Source organism: Botryllus schlosseri, chromosome 13, assembly GCF_051294905.1.
Source record: "Botryllus schlosseri isolate E-star chromosome 13, Bs_hap1, whole genome shotgun sequence".
In the NCBI taxonomy this organism is placed as follows: Eukaryota; Metazoa; Chordata; class Ascidiacea; order Stolidobranchia; family Styelidae; genus Botryllus; species Botryllus schlosseri.
In genome coordinates this window covers 17,973,918-17,994,522 of record NC_137248.1, presented here as the reverse complement: position 1 = coordinate 17,994,522, position 20,605 = coordinate 17,973,918, and the positions used below count along the sequence as shown (strand labels likewise).

The window sequence follows — 20,605 nt, the reverse complement described above, 5'->3', positions numbered from 1 at the left end:
TCGAGTGAAGTGGAGCGTGGTGCCTCAACGCTCAACAAGCAGGCGATCTCGAATTGTACGTGTAGAATTGTGGATTTAATTCAAACCGTTAAATTTTCTCTACTAATTTTGAATATGTATGCTTGTCGATGGTATTTGTATTTGTATGTGTTTCTTTTTCGCCCGATACCCACCAATTTACCTGTAGCTAAACATCAGGTTCTGAGCCACTCGCTTTCTGGCGTGCAGTACAACCAGTGTAGTTGATTTGAGACAGTTTATATTTTTACTATTAAAATCATCAGTCTGCATAGAAGGGCTTACACCCTGAAAAATACTACCAAAACTGAGACAATACTATATGGTGACAATTACTACTATCATAAAACACAGTAACAGTCACAAAATATAGTGGATTTCATAAAAGAAAACACACTCAGGAAAAATATCAATGAGCTCTTTCACGCTGACATTCGACAGAGTAACGCAAAATGTGATTTTTCCAAAACAGACGTGAAGATATTTTCATTTTACAGCAGAATGTGCGCAAATAATGCATGGTTCAACGGCGAAACCAAACACGCATGCCTCTATACTAAATGTGCGAAAATTTGTAACAGTATACACTTTTTGAATGCGCTCGAATAACCGGCTGGAATTTGGATGCAGCAATCAGAAGTTCAACTTTCGTATTTCACCAATGACGATACCCGTAAAAGAGAGAAGAATTGATACATACATATATATATATGGATGCAGCAATCAGATGTTCAACTTTCGTTTTTCACCAATGACGATACCCTTAAACGAGAGAAGAATTGATACATAGCCTACATACATACGGCCGTAACTGCCGCACCCCAAACCGCCTAATTGGGGGGCCCGAGCTCGAAGGAGGCCCAAAATTATTCCGTGAATTAGCATAAATTATAGAGTATTTTTTGAAAATTGATTCAACTTTTTCGAATTTTTCTCGCGCTGCGCACGATTTTTAGTTGTCAAATACCTTGATTATTGGGTACTCTTCCCCCAAGAACAAAATACGCAAAATTTATAGAAATGAGCATATCGGCGCTGAGCATTACCGCGCCACGACGCATCAACACATATAAAGTTTTAGGCCATGTAACATGCCACTCCAAGAAGTGTGCCAGAACGATCGGCAGCTGGAAAACCTTGGCCGAAAAGGACTGCCCTTATGATGACCGAAAACTTCGATGTATATACAAAATACATATAGGTTTAATTGTCCATAGGCGCCTGAATGACCGGCACCGAACGGCAATCTGAACCTCACAAAACAAATACCATCCGGCAGGGAAAAATGATATGCCAGTGAAATGATATGCCAGTGTGATATTTTAGTTCAGTTCGTTTGGGCGATTCTAACTGCAGGCCAAATATTGTTCCACTATAGAATGGCAACGAGTCCAATGTTCCCTCTAAGCAATGCACATGCGCAAATGCGCAGTACCGACACGGTCTCTGCGTAGAGAAAATCTAAGTTGCGCACAAAAAATCCGAAGTGATGAATTTGTTTGTAGTCATTACTCACTGTTGTCCAAGCAGAGATGCCACTGAGATATTTTGGAAAAACCCAGATTTGTATGTTAAAAAGACAGAAAAACCCAGATCCTATATTCCACTCAAATTTCTATGATATAGCTGTAAAACAGAGACTGAGAATCATCAATGACAGTTATACGGACAATCGGACATCGAAGTTTTAGCCCTTGATATTGAAATCCCAACGGTTCATTTTCATATTATACATATTGCTCAGTTAAATGAGCAAATCCATCGAAATATGATGTTTTCCTCTCGACACATTGCTACGAGGCATTCGGTATGGGGGTCAATACGTAATGTATCATATAGTCGTAATATTCGTAACAATGCTAATCCCCATCTATGATGAGGATGATTTTAGGGTAGTTCCAGTGACTGTGAGCAGACCAGATAGATTGAAAATAGCTTTCGATTCATTAAACTTGGGACAAGCACTTTTATCTGGGATGTTTAGTCGAAAAAGAAACTTCCAAATCATGAAATCAAGGGTACATTTGAATTTAACTAACCCCTCTCCCTCTGAATAACTTGCCCGGGTACCCAAACTGCCTCTCTTTGAGTGTCCCTGTTGAAAGTGAATATACTCTGATGTCAACATGGTAAATAAGTTAGATCAGTGGTTCCCAACCTTTTTCGACTCATCGCCCACTTTTGAGGCTCCACACCGATCATCGCCCCCCCCCCCCCCCAAATATTGGTAACCGAAAAATGGGTATACAAACTGGGATCACCGGCGAGTTGGCGAATAAAAAAAGGCCAACTTTTCAGCTCTACCTCGAAGTTACACTTTTACAGCTAAATTTTCGTGAGTTGACTAAAAGCAAGTCATCTCTCTAACTCGACTCCAATCAGGACAGTAACAGCCCTTCGTCAGGCTCCCCCAAAACGTTGGTCTTGGGCCCCCATAGGGTGATAAACCAAACCGCAGACCCCCTCAGCCAGTGGGCTTTTTGTCGCTACATATCAGCTACAGGCATTTTTTATCATCCTCTCTCTGGTCAAGCAATCAGATTTGCCGGTAGAGCTGATGACTGTAGGGTGTTGGAAAAGGTAGAGCCACTAAATAATATTGAAACATCTTTAGGCGGGCCAGTTGTTATATTGACTCTGTTGCATGTTGCTTTTGCGTGACCCTCTATATCTGATATGTCAAAATATATGGATATCGCCCAATAGTACCGAACTAAAAGACACACATGATTCTAAATTGGTATTTTTAACTGGCAAATAATTCCTCTGCGGGATGACATTAGTCCTGTAGAGTTCAGATCGCCAGGACAGGAACATTCAACGCCAGCCATTGAGGCACCTATGCACAATTAAACATATGTATGGTATATACATCGAAGTTTTCAGTCAGCACAAGGGCATTCCTTTTCGGTCAAGGTCTTCTCGCTGATGATCGTTCTGGCACACTTCTCGGAGTCGTATCTTACATGGCCTATAACTTCATGTGTCTTGGTGCGTCGTGGCGCAGTAATGGCCGACGCCGAAGTCTCCATTTCCATAAATCATGCGTGTTTTTGTTGGGGGAAGGGTTCCCCAAAATCAAGATCTATGACAAAATGCAATCGCTTGCAACGCGAAGTATTATTCAATAAGTTGCATGAATTTCTAAAAAATGGGGAGACCGGGGACAATTGTAACACTTTTTGGATTTTCCAACATTACGTGTTGTTCTCATGGAAATTCCATTTCCAAAGTTTTATAAAAGGAAGCCTGCAACTCGATAGTTTATATAGAAACTAAAATAGAACTCAATCAACACTCAATCATGGAAATTTTGGGTCGCGAAAATCGCCGCTCAAATGTTACAATCGCCCCGTACCCAGGGGCAATTGTACCACCCATGCGGGGCAATTATAACAGTGTTATTTATAAGTGAAAACAAACAAAATGAACAAACGAAAACGGGACCACAACTTGTATTATTGCATCAAACTAAAGAAATAGAAGTTTAAACGCTTCCAGGCTACGTCCCATAGCATTTTGGCATTTAAATTCAATATCAGCCTTCGTGATTTCTTCATGAGCTCAAAGTGTACAAGAACCACATTCATTCCATCATCTCCTAACACATATTAGGCATCTTCTACCAAGGTGCTGTTGTTCAATCAGCGCGCATAATGGGTTTGGCATTGGGTCAGCCTGCGAAGGTGCGAAACCGACCTGGCTAAAATATTTTGGTCGAATGCGCCTATGATAGTGTAGCAAAACGAGGACACAGCATTTTGTGAAGTCAAAGCTAATGTCATTCTCCTGTTCTGTACGAAATTAAAATAATTTGTTCACAACAAATGACAAAATGTAATTGGGCCATGCTCAAAGACAGAGGATGAGGATTCAGTCACGGGCAAGTTCTTAAGTGACCATTGAAGGTCGACACACCAAAAGTCGATCAACATGAGAAAGGGTGGTAGAATCACGGAAATAACCGAACCGTAAGATTCACGTCACCACTGCTGTATGGCCATTCCGACAGATAATCATGTTAGAATTGGTATGGCAAGGTATTATCTGTTCTGGTATTGAACTTCTGGCTGTTTCAAGATTCATCTGCAGTAAATAAATGGTTATACCAACATATGAACAAAGATATTCAGCATTGAAAAGATGTTGTAACGGGGCAAAAGTAACAGAGTGTTACGTTTGCCCCTGACACGCTCGACCATGATTAGTGTCTTAGTATGGTACCTTTCTGGCGATGCAAGTCCTAGTTTTTCTATAATCAAGGTAGACTGCGGTAACATTGTTCCAGCTACATATATTACGTGGTAACCATTTGAGGTATTATTGGTCTGAACAAATTATTCCAGATCAGAAAATATTTACTCGAATGTCCAAAATTTCGTTTTTTTTCAAATTATTTCGGAGTGTCGCGTCGTATCTCAACTTAACTTCAGATATGTTAGGAGAGATTACTACCACATGTGCACACAAAATATCAAGGCGATTTATCCACCCTACTAGCGGTGAGCTCGATTGTTACATTTGCCCCTAGTTACATTTGTCCCCGGTCTCCCCCTACTCTATAATTTATGTTATTCACGAAATAATTTTGGGTCCTCTTCGAGTTCGCACCCTCAATTGGGGAGTTTCGGGTGTGGCAGCTACGGTCCTGACTCCATATAGCCGTTTTAATGTGCCATCGCCCCCTTCTTCCGTTATCGCCCCCCTATCACCCCCTTTGGTATTTTCGCCCCCTAAACCGCCAAATCGCCCACGTTGGGAACCATTGAGTAAGATCAACATTTGGTCTTTACATGTGCATCAGGGCTGTTCAAAAAAACTTTTCCTTCAGATTTCACTGGCTACTTGATAAAATTGTTAGGTTGGTTAAAAAACGCTGCACACTAACTTTGGCTCCATTCCAACCAGTAGAAGCGAAGTTATGGCAGTAGAAATATTTGGATTTGAATACAATAGTATTTATTGTGACTTACTCTCTGATTATGTAATATAAAATCATGGAATTAGAAATTTTTCTACTGCAATAACTACGCTTCTAGTGGTTGGAATTGAGCCAAATTTGGTGTGCACCATCTCTACTGACAGCCTAACAATGTTATGAGGTCGGCAGAAAAATTTTGAAATTTTATTTTTTGTTTTTTAAATATAAATTGAAAAGTTTCTACTGTACGAATCTCGCTTCTACTGGTTGGAATTGAGGTAAAGTTGGTGTGTGCGTTTTTTTTAACCAACCTTACAATTTTATCAAGTAGCCAGTGAAATCTGAATCAAAAGTAGTTGTTTTTTTAACAGCCCTAATGTGCAGTAATTGCATACTTTACAGCAGTAACATACTATTTACTGACACTCAGCGAATTTGTTGCAGCGCTTATATTCAAGTCCTAAATCATTTTGAATTGTAAACTAACTGCTCCAGAGTTGCCCTGTGAACATGACTTTCTGCGACCTAGTAGTCAATGAAGCTCTATCGCATCACGCCAAGACCTCTCATTTTAAGAGTAAATGGATCTCTTTACATTCTGCTGTTTCAATCACATTAGAATTTATCGACACCATAAGATCTTACTAATCTAACAATCAATTTAGCGCCGTAAAATTGACTTGACAAACATGATGTTGAAAAAAAAACAGATTTCAAACACAAAAACCCAGAAACCCAGGTGATGCTCGAAAAACCCAGATCTGGGTGATAAAAACCAGGAGTGGCATGTCTGTATTCAAGGGTCTGCGCAGTGAGTTGGTGAGTGTGCGCAGACTTGTCAAAAATTAGAGGGAACATTGGCAACGACCGATTTTGCAGTTTCGTTCCGCTTCGCTGAAGCTGAAATCTAGAATTGGTTTGCTTAAGCGACTGTAGGGTTTCTGGCAATCCAAAAGTGATCTTCCACAGCGCAGAATTTACTGAATCTGGTCTTGATCGAAAGCTACGGTCACACTGATTCGAAAGTATGAATTAGAATATGGTCAGGGTCCGGACATTGATGAAGAATCACCTTCAACATCTGAAATGTGCATTGTTCAGAACAATCGGCTAATCGCGAAACAATGACCCGTTGCGGCTCTCCGATTGTTCGGACAATGCCAATGTTTCAGATTTGGAGGGTGGATTCCACGTGGTTCAGTGACTGATCATATTTTAATTTATATTTTCTAAATCGGTGTGACAGTAGCTTTATATCAAGGCCAGATTCAGTAAATTCTGCGTTCTGGAATATCACTTTTGGATTGCCAGAAATCCTACAGTCTCTTACGCAAAACAATTCTGAATCCAGCTTCAGCTAAGCGGAACGAAACTGGAAAATCGGTCGTTGCCATTCAAGGTTTACATTCTATAGTTCCAAAGTCGTGCGTATTTGATACAACAAGGCGTTCTCATGTAGCCTAATTCGTGCAGAAGAGAAACCTTCTAGACGCCATTTCTAACTAGAAAATGAAAACTGGGGATGGTGTGAACGTGAGGTTCACGCTCGCGTTCTGTGCGTGAACCAGTGTTGGGATGACTCGAGTCATGACTTGACTCGAGTCACTTTTTTCGTATGACTTGACTTGACTCGCGTCACTTTGCAAAAATGACTTGACTTGACTTGACTCGACGCTTCAAAAATGCAGATTGACTCGTGACTCGAAGGAAAATTTATGATTCAATTTCAAGTCATCAAGAAATCGATGTCGACTAAATCGCCGTATCTGGTATAAGTTCGGATTGGTAACCGATCACTCAATGATCGTGCATTTTACCGATCCTCCATTGTTACATCACTAATGATCACTAATTGATCGTTAACGCAGTGATCGGTGCATATAGCTTACGTTGTCGTAAACTTGCTCACCTCAACCAACCCTCTTGCGTGCTTTAGATCAGTGGTTCTCAACCTTTCTCACCTCGCGGACCGGTAAAATTTCAGAAAAATGACTGGCGGACCGGTGAACTTTCAAAATTGAAATTAAGCCAAAAAGTAAACATGCAAACGTTTTTGCAGTTATACGATGCTAGAGAGTGACATTTAGAGGGTTTTGATAGTGATTAATTATATTCACGATGGCATTCATGTGATTTTAGCTAGTTAGTCTGCTGAGTCGATGTAAAATTGCCTTATCCAGATAAACGTGCTACCGTCGAGAGTCGTTTACAGTCTTTCGTGCCGAAGGCCGTGGGTTTAACGGACCACGCCAACTCGAATAATATTCTTCTCTTTGACAATATCGATACAAGAAGCGTTTCGGAGTAGAACCAAGCACCTTGTCGTGTTACCTTGGTCATTGCCCACTGCCACCGGACGCATAGGCTACTCTGGCAACTACGACTACAATGCGTGACGCAAGAAAACACCTTACAGTAACTATACCGGCAATCCGTGCCGAAAAAGCACTTCGTAAGGTGTTGGAAATCGGAATGATATGACGTCCAACAGAGCGGACCTCGGTAATCATAATAGTTCGTAAATATGTCTTTTTTGGGTAACTCGTGGCACTGGAGATTTTGGTGTTTGGTTTCGCATCTTCGCCTTCTTACCAGTGTTGGGATCGAGTCACTACCTTCGAGTCACAAGTCAAGTCAAGTCAATCAATTTTCGAAGGTGACTCGAGTCAAGTCAAATCAAGTCACTCGAATTTGGAAGGTGACTCGAGTCAAGTCAAGTCAAGCCACGAGTCACGAGTCAAGTCATAATTCAAGTCAAGCTGCCTTTTCGAAGTATGAGGTATGATTACGTCATTGCATTTTGCTGGCTGTCTGAAACAAAGATTGACTTATCATTGATTTTGAACCGATGAACGAATATAGAGGTAAATATACACGCAAGAAGGCGCTGTATCTCTCACATATACGTCGAACTGCTAAACCACGTAAGTAATTGCATAGCCTCAGTTTATAGTTCTCAGTCAAAGTGGAGAATAGAGAAACGAATTGATAAGATGCAATGCATTACCCATTTACTAATTGATATGATATAATTCGAGTCTGCGTCACTGGTTGAGGACTATAAACTATATTCGATTTCAATATCAATAAAACAAGAGGTTTGGTGAAGGTAAGAACAGAGAACAGGAATATACGTTTTGCTATTAAATTACTTTACTATACTAGTTTGCAACAACGTAAGCTGTAAGCTTCGATCACTTTGTTTTCGGTTAATTTGTTTGTGAGAGAACAAACGGAGGCTCAGTAAAACGCGCGATCATTGAATGATTGGTCTCTCTCACGGGCTACACCAACGTTTCGCGAACAATCCGAAGACACAATGATTTTTATCGACACCGATTACTTGATGACTTGAAATTGACTCGTGAATTTCACTCCGAGTCACAAGTCAATCCACATTTCTGATACGCCGAGTCAAGTCAAGTCAAGTCAAGTAATTTTAGCAAGGTAACTCGAGTCAAGTCAAGTCATACGAAAAAAGTGACTCGAGTCATCCCAACACTGCTTCTGGCGTGTTGTAAAATCAACTCTTTATTCGTTCTCGAATCAGAACAAATGGGAACTCCATCTGTATTTGAAACAGTTAGCAAAATGCAATGACCTTGAATCATGTATCGTAGCCTACTTCGAAAATTCAACTTGACTCGACTAGTGACTTGAGTCGTGACTTGACTTGACTCGACTTGACTCGAGTCACCTTCAAAATCGGGTGACTTGACTTGAGATTACTCGAGTCACCTTTGAAAATCGAGTGACTTGACTTGACTCGAGTCAAAATCTGCAATGACTCGAAATGACTCGTGACTCGACGGTAGTGACTTGATCCCAACACTGGTGTGAACCTCAGTAATTTAGAGGTTCACGTTCACAAACGAATCTCGGTAGGTTCTGCACTGTGAACCTTTTTCATATATTACAATTTTCATTTCATTATAACATCTTTGGCTGAAATTTATTGCGTTTTAACTGCAGGCCACTCTATGCATGGCGCTGGCAGCATAAAAAAATAAACACTAAAGAGCATGCATCTTGACAATCTCAAGAATTTTACTTGCTTTGTTTTAAAAGTTTGCTCGAAATATCCAGCTTTCCGTTCGTGAATATTTATTGACTCTCTGCTGTGATCTTGACAGCAATCACACAACACTAAGAGAAATACACTACATGTAGGTTTGTTTTGGGGTATTCATGGTGTTTGTCGACTACTATGGTCATTTACACCAGGCCGATATTCTTCTTATTTTCCGTAACTGCCGACTTATAGCACGGCCCACCTCTAGACTTTTTGTAAGACACCACTGACGCGGATGAGGTGACGAGGAGGAGCCTAGGTTAACCTCCAACACTTAGGTATCGAAATTCGGAAGTCGACCTCGGTCGGCCTTGAACCCGCACCCGTTGGTGTTGCAGCCACGGATTAGCCCATACCACTGCGCTATCTCGCCACACGACGTATAGGTATTCAGCGAATGATGCTTATTCGACTAATCACTGAAATTGATATCGTTGTCTGATGTAAAAAACTCTAGCAGGCGTGGGTTAAATCTTGATTGTAGATGTTTATTGTATCATAATAACCAAATCAGTGCGATTGGGGTGTTGGCTCTGCTCAATATCAACGTAGCAATACTCTGACGCCGAAAACATTGTCCGGTCTGGCTTAGACCGTCGAGGCGCAAGCTTATATTCCCTTGCAAGTCCTCGTCGAAATTGTTTGCAAAACGACGGAAGATTTTGATTTTATGGGATTATTATATCATTTGATTGCCCAAGTTGATACATTTGGCGACGTTTAAAACGCCAATATGTACTTCCGCATTGTGGTATTATGTGGCCCGAGTCGTCGCTAGGTATTGTGTACGCACGTACATTAATATTTGGGCTATCGTCACTTCACTGAAATGTAGGGTTGGAATTAGCAATATGACGTCAAGTGACGTCACGAGGTTCACGTTCGCGTTTGTACAGAACCTTTCAAAAAGGTTCGCGTTCACACGATCCTGAACTTTCAGAGGTTCACACCGTCCCTAATGAAAACATTTCGAGAGTATCGCTCCACAGCAGTTTGTTTCTTTAAAGCAGTGATTTCGAAAGTGCGCGCGAGCGACCCCTTCGCGTGAAGGGTATAGCCTACGCTGCCTATAGATTGGGCGAAGGGGCGCTAAGAGAAAATGAGGGGGTTTAAAAGGCTGCTGATGTTGAAACGATCAATGAATCAAGCTGCAGAATGCGTAATAAAAGTGCAGAATTGATTCAGTCAATGCAGTTTTCTGTCGATTCAGGCGTTGGTCGATTCCAGGGATCGGCACGTGTTCCAACCCAGACGCTCAGGACTGTAGGAGCAGAGGCGCTCAATTTACCTATCCGATCATGAATAACCTCATATGGACATTACCCACGCAGACGTCTTGCATATTCATATTACATGTGTGCTTCTATGAATTTTGAATTTAATGCAAATACATGCGCTTGCACTACTTACTTCCCGGCGTGAATGAACAGCGAATGTTTGTAGTCCAAGACCACGTCGTTCGCGTGCAATTCACAGTCCACGCGAGGATAGCCGCAAGCCACCAGCGCTTTCAAGTCGAAATAGAGCCAGTCGAGCGGCTTGTAATTCCAAAACGTCCGCAGGTAAATGGACACTGTCAGAAGGTCCTTTTTGAAAAATAGCTTGCCGATCGCGCCCATCGGGCAGTAGGAAGCGTACATGATTTGTCCGCTCCATTTTTCGTTGGCGTGCTGAAGATCAATAATAAGCTTGTTCCTGATGAATGGAGGAACCCCCCTCGAAAGCTCTCCCAAATGCTAGGAAAGCAGGAATACACGACCGTATCCAAGAACAGCATAACTGATTAGCAAGCGCAGCCATCACCTTTGCTCCAACCCATTTTTGCCTTGACAGATTTCACTGCATATATACGTCACAATGGGAAGGGTGACATTCCCCAATCCCGTGATTTAAAGCTGTCCCTCCCGAATTTCCATTCTGACTACGCCTATGTTAGCAATGAAGGCCGAAACTACTTTAACAAACGGAAGACGAAGGAAAGACTCGTGTAAGACGCGTACCGTACTTTTTTAACATTCAATAGAGTGTGCACAATATGAACGGTGCATTAGCTACAACGCTAACAGAACAAAACCATTAAAATACAACAAAAGTATTGTAATGAAGATTTATATACTGCAAATCAGTGAAGCGTGACTTCCTATTAGTCAGCTGACTGGCTCAGTGAACCCTGACTGGACTAAACCCTAAGTCCAACATGATAGGATCTGGCAGGTCTCGAAATTGATCCGTAGAAACACGGAAAGCGCGTAAAACTTCACCTGCCAGATTCGATCGAGGTAATCGTCGACGGGAATGACATCGTCCTCGATACCGAGATAATACTTCGTGTTTAACCCGTGCGCGTACTGCATCAGATACGAGGCGTCGATATTCTGTTTGGACCGCCACTTGACCTGATGCCGGGCATCGTTGAGCGTTATTTTCATGTCTGTGTCCCAGTTCGGGTAAAGATCTTTCGGTGGCGTGATTACCTAAAGGTAAATAAACGCAATGCAATTCGAGATGAAATAAGATAGCGCACACTGGCGGCAACGACATGGAATGGACACTTTTCAATCTTTTTTACAATTCAAAATTCCCTGCGGGATATTATTCTCCGGCGCCCCCTTTCAAAATTTGCTTGGGTCTGGCGCGCCCCTATTTTAAGGACTGCAGTAAAAAACTATTGGTAAGTGGCCAAGTCCGGTGTCGAGCTGGAACTTCACTATTAGAATACTCGACAAATTAACGGTATAACAGCACGTGCTACTTCCGGGCATCAAATCCAGGTTGTTTTTACAGCAACCATCGGGTAAGGCCCACAGGCTCATAGCATTTGGTTAGAGATCGATGTACAAATCCCTAATTCTCCTTTGCTATTGGGTTTTGTTTTATTGCTTTTTGTGACTGCTGAATCAACTGAGAATGTGGTAGAGATTGGCTCACATTAAATTTAGTACTGCACCAAGCTCGTAACTTTAACATGAATTGGGGTAACAATACTAAGGAGAATCATCCTTTATGATGCGATGAAGAAACATTCCGAGAATTTAATTTTGAAGCTCGCAAATACAAGTACAACAAGCCAAAAAGCGTCAAAACATCTTTAATGTTCAAAGGTCATCACTCTAAAAAGTTGTACAGTAGCCTACGGCGCCTTATCGACTTCGACACGCAGTGCAGAATAGAATACCTAGTTCAAAACATTTTGTGGAAAATAACCCGAGCTATCGGTACAAGTATCAGTTTTAAAATATTTTCATCGTTTCAAAACAGCACAAAACTGCCCTACAATGCCAAGATAGAAAGGTGTCGAAGCGACTTGGAGAAGCTAGCGTGACGGGAGTATTATAACGGGGTATTGGCAATCCAAAAGTACTCCAAATTCCTTTCCAATGCATTAAAATAAACCACTGCATTCATGGAAACATGGTCGGTGGATATTTCGCGATGGGCGCAACGAAAAACGTGATTTGACAGATTTCTCCGAACGTTAGTTTGCAATGAAAACCCAGGGATACATAGAACTATTGTTATACTATATAATCGTATATCCATACTAGCATACAACATGTACTGCGAGGCTATATTTCTTCAGCGCCCCCTACACCGCCCCCCTGAGCCCAGCCCCCCCCCCCCCCATTTCGCCCCTCTAAAATTCAAATCGCCCCTTGGGGGCGCTGAAGACAAGGTTAAGAACCACTGACGTAGAGGTAGCTGGAGCTGATTAATGTTCCACCATTTTCAAGGGATTGCTAATCAAATTCAATGGTCATTCATTGAAGTACAACGTCATCCCTTATTGCATCGGTCTTTTTGACGAAATTGTCGAGGATAAATGTAAACCATAAGGTGGAGATGTAAATGGCGATTGATGTCGAAAAGCATCATGAACACCACAATACCACATACAAGCAAACAAGGTTCACATCATCTGAAGCATCCGTTATATCGACACTATCACGTTCATCATTTAGGCTGGGGATCGCGGACATGCATCTCTGCCACAACATTAGCATCCAGCATGAATGACTGTGAACTGTGGAGCGATGACGCATGCAATTGCAGTGCATGTAAGCACTATGGCTTCAATTTGGAAGAGATCTCTGAAAGCGATATCGCCTCGCACAAGTAGGCAAACCATTACAACTTCTATTGGGAGCTGTCGATTTTTGCCTACTATGTGATTATGATCAGTCTTCTTGATTCGATTCGACATCCCTGATTCGAATCATATCGCATGCAAATTGACTCGAATCGATGTTTCGTTTGACAATCCCGACTTAGGACATAATCCAGACAAATAACGTCATGCAGTGATAACTGTGATTTTCATAACAGCATCGCAATAAAATGCCCGATCTTGAGCGCACAGGCACAATCAGAATTTGATCTCGGGGCGACAAATGAGAACAGAGCATCATAGTGATTCTATCAGAGGACGTGGATCCCTCAAAGTTAGGATGAATGAGGATAATCTTACGCGTATCAAGCCAGCATCTATTTCCTTCGTAAAATTTTGCTTTATTGACCTTGCCATCTCAGTCGCCCATTGTGCGTCCTCTTCTGCGATGTAAATCAGAACGACCACTCTAACAATTTTTCCTCTGTTATTTATCAATTGCCGCACTGTCTCGCCCAAATATACCACTCCTGCGGGTCTTTTGATGGTAGGCACTCCTATTACGATATCCGTGTCGTACGGTAAGGGAGTTTGGACAGCTGATGCTCTATTTCCCTTCAATATTTCTTTGTCGTCCTGATTTATCGAGGTTTCTGACTCACCATCTACCGAAACTCTAATTAAACCTTGCTGAGAATTTTCGTTGGCCTCACGTGACCGTTTTTCGCAAGAAGTTGTTAATACGATAAAGTATCCGATTGCGAGAAATTGGGCCAGCAACAGGAGAGCGCATTTTCGTGGCGTCTTCAGTCGCACCATCTCAATGATTTGTCGGTATATCCTTTCGTTATTTCGGCTGCTTTACTCCATCGAGTTGCATGATTCCATACCGTACCTCGTGAAGCTAAGGCCTATAGTATGTATGCAAGCTACAACCTGAAAGAGTATGTTTGAATTAGTTGTGACCATTTTGGTTGGCGGAGTTTCAGTGCGATACATTAGGAGTGCTCGATGACTTAGTCTTGGTTTGTTCTTGTAAACAGCTTACTAAATCATGGATACCATTCGTGTGTAAGTAATCCGCTTGTTAACTGACAGAATTCAATGAGCAGCAGTTGTACCCCGAAAAACTTGTCTAATGACCGTAACCCAGTTATTGACGAAGTCGACCACGATGCATGCCAGAGGGATGGTCAAAATCAAATCACAGACGATTCTAATGTCCACCACGAATCTAAAACTATTCATTATTAATATTTCAATGTAACCGGGCGCAGTGCACGCATGATTGTAATGGATGTGCTTGTATGCAATTTTCAGCGAACTTTGATTGAGTGATCTACCCGCGCATGTCAGTTGGCTATTGCGAGCTGTCAATCAAAACCCCTTCACCCGATGAAAATTTTGCAGTACCCGAATATTGATTGGGGGTTTGTAACTAAGAAACGAGGCTCCAAGTCACAGGTAATCATCTAAGTTTAACTCTTGAGAAGTGTTTTACAAACTATGAGCCGCGGCACGTTAGTGCGCCTCCATATATTCTTAGGCTTGTGACGAATATTTTCAAAAAGAACTGTAAAAATAGTTTAAAAGGCCTGGAGACTAGCACATGCGATTCAAAGGCGTGCGAACGTCTTCAAAAGCTGATACACAAGCACATGTGACAGTGACATCAATTATGGCATCGTAATAAATCTTGCCAACTGTCAACAGAAGAACAGCTATGATTTACGAAAATGCCCATTCGAAATTGGAGGCGTTTTGGCTGTCTACTACTCCGATTTGGGCTCCTCGTGGCCGTCCTCACTGCAGCCGCAGTGCATTTAAAAGCTCACATGTAAAGTGAGCCGGTCTGCAAGTTGGCCTCAACGACCACGATCGATACGCATGTGAGTGAGAGGGACTGAGGAATGACTGCGAGCGACGTTGAAAGACGTTACCGAGAATACAAGAAAGCAAAGACCCATGAACATTATGACATCCGTGTCGTGGAGCACAAGGCCTAAAAAGGCGATAGGCTACACTGTGTTGTGACCATTCATACATACATACATACAAATCCTATTTCATGATTGGTGAAAAAACAACACAAATTATGCTAACATTTGCATCCTCGTGGCTTTGTGAACATGGCTGTTATTTTTTGTCTGGGACCTAAAGCTGTAAACGAATGACGAAATGCGAGTGTTTGCCACCAATTCAACCGTTTCTGTTGTGTATGTTCTGTTCAATTATCAACAATATCATGCATCTTTTAAAAGCAAAATTTCTGGGCCCAAGTGAAACTTGAGAGTTCTATAAATATTTTAGTGTGCCATAAGCTGAAAAAGTTGGGGAATCACTGCTTTTGAGTCTTGACTTGAGTCAAGTGGAGATATTTTCATGTTGTCATAAAGTAGGGTTACCATATTTTGGAAATCTAAAAAGAGGACACTTATTCAGAAATTTCAGACTTGCAAAACCGGAGAAGAATTCTCAATAAACGGCGAATTTTTCCCACTTTGTGGTCGGTTGACTAAAAAAGAAAAAAAAGGCTTTTCGCTCAGAGCTCAAATTACCGTTTTTCTCTCCACATTGCTAGGTGGTTGACTAAAAAAAGGGCTCAGAGCTCAAAATACCGTTTTTCTCTCCAGATTGCTAGGTGGTTGACTAAAAAATAAATAAAAAATAAGAAAAGGTCAACTTTTCGCTCAGAGCTCAAATCACCGTTTTTCACTCCGAAATACCCGCCGGAGCGTCACTTCTGTGCTAATTTACGGCATATCAGTCGCATTTTGCTCTAAATATGACCTAAATTTTCAAAAAAGAGGACAAAATCTCATAAAATAGGACAAAAGGGCGTCCTCCAAGGACACTTTCAAAAAAAGTCAAAAAAGAGGACAAAACCTCTTAAAAGAGGACGTATGGTAACCCTATCATAAAGTCATGTCCGAATCCAAATAATTGTATGGTCATCACAATAATATTTGACGCTTCTATTATTTCTATCCGCTCAACACACATTTAACAATGCGATGCTCAAGACACAATACGATCTGATGCAGTGGTTCTCAACCGCCGGTCCGTGAAATATATTTGAATTTTAGAATTTAGAATTTTATCTCTGTTCGAAAACACAAGTTCGACGCTTGTAAATTAATTAGAAAAACGAAACATCAAATTTTCAATTGATTTTGAATTTTGGAAAGTATTCTATCTGCATGGCGTCCTAATATATACCATTCATTGTTCACTTTGGACTTAACACACGTCACAACGAAGTAAATGTGGTATGAAACTGCTAAAAAGTAGCCGACAACTTGTTTAAGACTAGTTATATGCAATGGCGTAGCAGCCACTTGGCGGTTCTGGCTCTGCGCCAGGGGCGGCAGGCTCCCGGGGGCGGCAAGATGTGGCTGCACAGTGAGAGAGAGAGAGAGAGAGAGAGATGGGTATGGTATTCTTTTTTGCCTGTATCATCGAGATGCTTTGACGACGGAGATGCGATACGGACTTTTTCAAATAATAAGGCCATCTAGTCTGCACCCCCGTTTTCCCCTTTGTTCTTGTCCACGACCTACCGATCAAGAAGCCGGACGCACCACCATTATGCACTATCTCGCTCGGCACAGTGTACACAGCCGGCTAAAAGAAGCATAGTCGAATAGCTATAGCGTCCCGTAAGCTAAAATTTAATCAAGCAGGTCTCAATCGAAAGCTAGTGTCGCGCTGATTCCGAAAACACGAATTAATATGTTAAAATGGCGATTTAACCACTCCGAAATAGCCGTCAATGCTGATTGTTCGGAGAGTTCGCAGAAAATGGAGAATGCCTGGCGAACAACCAGAAGATGCCGGCCTCAGTGTTGTCGAAGAAGTTAGACGATGCATGTTTTAAGCTTTGGACAGATTTATACTTGAAGCTGAAACTAGGTTTACCGGCCTACACCACTTGAATATGTTTGGATTTTTGAATTCCCACGCGCTGCTGCAAAGCGAAAGTCACAATTTAGTCACCAGCGCTTTTTGAAGCACTTCTGGCAACTAGGTGGACTTTTTGGAGTTAGCTGCGAAAATTGTCATGCCTTATACCTTCGAATCATATAAATCGGAAGATTGCTAGCTTTTCGTACAAACCAATATAAGGCCTCTAGAACGGACACAAATTAAGATATGATCATATGAAGTTGTTCAACTTGAGATTTTGAAAGGGTTAAGACGCTGGTGCGGAGCAGTGAAACCACGTTTGATCGTAGTGCAACAGCGTTTGATGTTTTACAGAGGTTAGTTAATGCAAAGCTACTTGATTCGACACCATATTTATGCTCGTGTCTGAAACTTTATCTGACCATTGGTGTTTCAATTGCGAGCTGTGTGAGGCGAGCTTCTCAAAGCTCAAACTGATTAAGTCTTATTTACGTTCTACCATGAATGATGATCGGTTATCCGCTCCATCCATTCTGTCTATAAAAAGAGATTACGTTCAAAAACTTGAATTTGGGGATATTATCGCTGATTTTGCTTTGAGGCGGCTATCGATTGTCTATTTGCACAATACAATCGTTCGCTATTTCTTGTCTTTATTATTTTTGGCCTTATTAATGTTGAGATCGTGAGGCTGAGACGCGGCATATTGTTTGTAATTATTTTATTGACAAGGTTGCTTGAACATGAATCTATGTCAAAATTTGCTGCGGTCTACTGAGGGGAGGGGGCGGCATTTTAGGCGAGAGCCAGGGGCGGCAGCACATGCTGCTACGCCAGTGGTTATATGTGAATGCTATGAAAACATATTAATAAAGTGATCATTTTTAATACAATTTTGTCAAAATTGCAGTGTTAGGTCAAAGAGTTGTCAAAATTGTTTGCAAAGCTCAAGGTTTTTTTGTTCCCTGCCTGCAATGTAGTGGAGGTTGAACTGTTGATGAACTTATCATTTGGCAGTTTCCAACTTTTTGTAGCCTACTTTGTAGGCCTATGTATACTGCGCGCTAGATCAGTCGTTCTCAAACTGGGGGGCGTGAAAGCATCTGAAGGAGGGAGTGAAGCCGCCTGAAAGATTTGAAGTTTCCTGAACACGGAATGAGTTTGATATGTGCCGAAACTTCCAAGTTTAAACAACGGCGATGGTCCGAATTATACTACAATTTTGGATGTCATAGTTGCGTTGTAGCATCCATACACCGGCACTAGATTGTAATTCATACTGGAGCTTACACCGATCAGAAAATGTCTCCGAAATAGGAGTGACAGGGGAATGCGAGTAGGACAGGTGTTCGCAACTGCCTTTTTGTAAGGATGGAATACCATACGTCCTCCTTTAGAAGGATTTGCCCTCCTTTTTCAGGTTTCTGTAAATGTCCTCCGAGGACGCCTATATATGTCCTCATTTTTGGCAATTCATCCTCCTCTACATATTTTACAAAGATAATGGATAGATTCAAGTGAGAATGGGCATGAATGACGCTAAATAGGAAATTCGTGGTTCGATCGAAAGTGACGACCTTATTTTTAGTCAACACTACTAATTTTAAGTAAAAAGTGTGTAAAACGGGAGTCGAACGAAAGTGATGACTTTATTTTTTTTAGTCGAACCACCAAAATTTTCAGCAAAAATAGCGCAATCGGCTGATTTCAGTTTTGGTCGACTAACTTTTCTGATCTGGTAAAAGTGTCCTCCTTTCCCGATTCCAAAAGTTGGTAACTGCCTAACTGGTAACCCTACTTTTTCGCCTGTCTGTGAACCATCAGTGCAGAGAGAGTAGTAGGACACAGCGTTATCATGGAGAAATAAAATATTTCCTTATGCCATATGTCCTGTTTAACATGCCTTTTGGTTGTTAGAAATGAGGATTTAAATCGAAGTGGCTTAACGGGGACGTGCCATTGGTTTTTTGATTTCTCTTGTGGTCAGGTACGCTTGAGCCAAGCCCAAGTGAAGAAATAGAAGGTATATTAGACACGAAAATCGCTAAAATATGTATATGCTACGTCCTACCACTGGACATGATTATTTTTGACAATTTATTCGACAGAAATTCTATTCTCGCTCCGCTCGATTTACTTCGCTGATAATAGTCTCTCTGAATAGTCTCTCAACTGTCATAACCTTAAATGCTGTCAGACTATGCGTTGTGATTGCAAACAATCATGTTGCTCTTTTTATTAGTTTTTAATATGGCGATTATGGGCGCGAAATTTTTCACTACCATGAAGGATTCAAGGGGACGTGTCCAAAAAAGTTAGAGAACCGCTGCTCCAGCTAGTTGTCCGTTGTCTATCCATACCAAAGGTGGGCAACTTTTTTGCTATTCACGGCCGCATTTCAATTACTTATGTAGCCTATACGACCGCATTCCATTGCATAAGCCGTGATGAACTAACTGGGCGCAAAATTCCCATGTAAAATTGTCCATGTCCATTTCCTATGAAATCCGGATTTTCTCACACCAGCTTACTATACGCACCGAAATAGCGAGTGGCCATGTTGTGAATAATTACTGGGAAATGTTATGGTCGCGCGAAAAGTTTCTCAGATTCACAAATGAATTTGGTCATTAATATTAGTAGATTCACATATTACCATCAAATATTTGTGCTTTATCAGCCCATGTGATCAGATTCACTGGTGCACTTGATGAAGGTAGTGTCTTCGAAAACTTGGGGCAAGTTACACATGATGATGCATCTTCGGTCGAACCAATTGTTATTAGTCACTTTGCGCATGCTGTTATTTCTTGACCTTCCATCAGGATTGTCGGTAGGCTATAGTGGAAATATATTGGAATCGTCTAAAACGTACCAGAAACAAATTTCTTTCGTGAGAAGTACACGATTCGAAGTTGGTATTTACATATGGGGCGTATCATCTTCCTCTACTGTTTGCATCTGTGGGGCTCATAATGCAAAGGGCGATACTATATTGAAGTCGAAAAATGAAGTGTAGCATTGAATCGCGCAAAGCGCGAAAAATACTTCAAGATTAATTAAAATCTCACAAAAATTCGGAAGTCAAGACGTAAATTCTAATTGCCTGTTGACGGCCGCCAACACATAGTAATTAAATTACGTGTCACGGCCGCACAAATTTCCCTCTACGGCCGCAGGTTGCCCACCCCTGATCTATACTCAATATCAAGCATAAACTATCAAACAAATAAGTTGACATGCCGACATGCAATAATCAACACACATACTGCTGTTAAACGTTTTTGCTCTATTCTTGCCGAGCTACTCCGTACGGACAGACAGTTCCAACCAGAAATGTGGAATAGATACATTCAAGTATTTGTCACACCTGTGAAAATCCGGTACAAACCAGGATGACGAGGAGGGACCGTAAGCCTTATAGCACACAGTCGCCACTGTAGGTAGTACAATTCTCGCATTTTATGCAACAATTCCTAATTTAAATAGGGCCAACTCGAGGGCAAAATTTTGTCAAAATAAAGTTTGCAATGTTAAAAAATATCAAACTCATTTTCGGTTCAAAATCGTCCGTTTTTAGGTC

At 41.4% G+C, this 20,605-nt stretch overlaps 1 protein-coding gene across 1 annotated transcript; it reads right to left on the bottom strand.

The window, feature by feature from the left end:
* Positions 1-242: 242 nt before the first annotated feature.
* Positions 243-14,080, bottom strand: LOC145453463 (alpha-1,3-mannosyl-glycoprotein 4-beta-N-acetylglucosaminyltransferase A-like). Its single transcript, XM_080331449.1, has 4 exons — positions 13,477-14,080; positions 11,273-11,485; positions 10,422-10,681; positions 243-780 (listed from the first exon to the last, which is right to left on the bottom strand). The coding sequence occupies exons 1-4, from the start codon at positions 13,933-13,935 to the stop codon at positions 750-752; spliced, it is 963 nt and encodes a 320-aa protein (XP_080187575.1). The 5' UTR covers positions 13,936-14,080; the 3' UTR covers positions 243-749.
* Between the last annotated feature and the right edge of the window lie 6,525 nt (positions 14,081-20,605).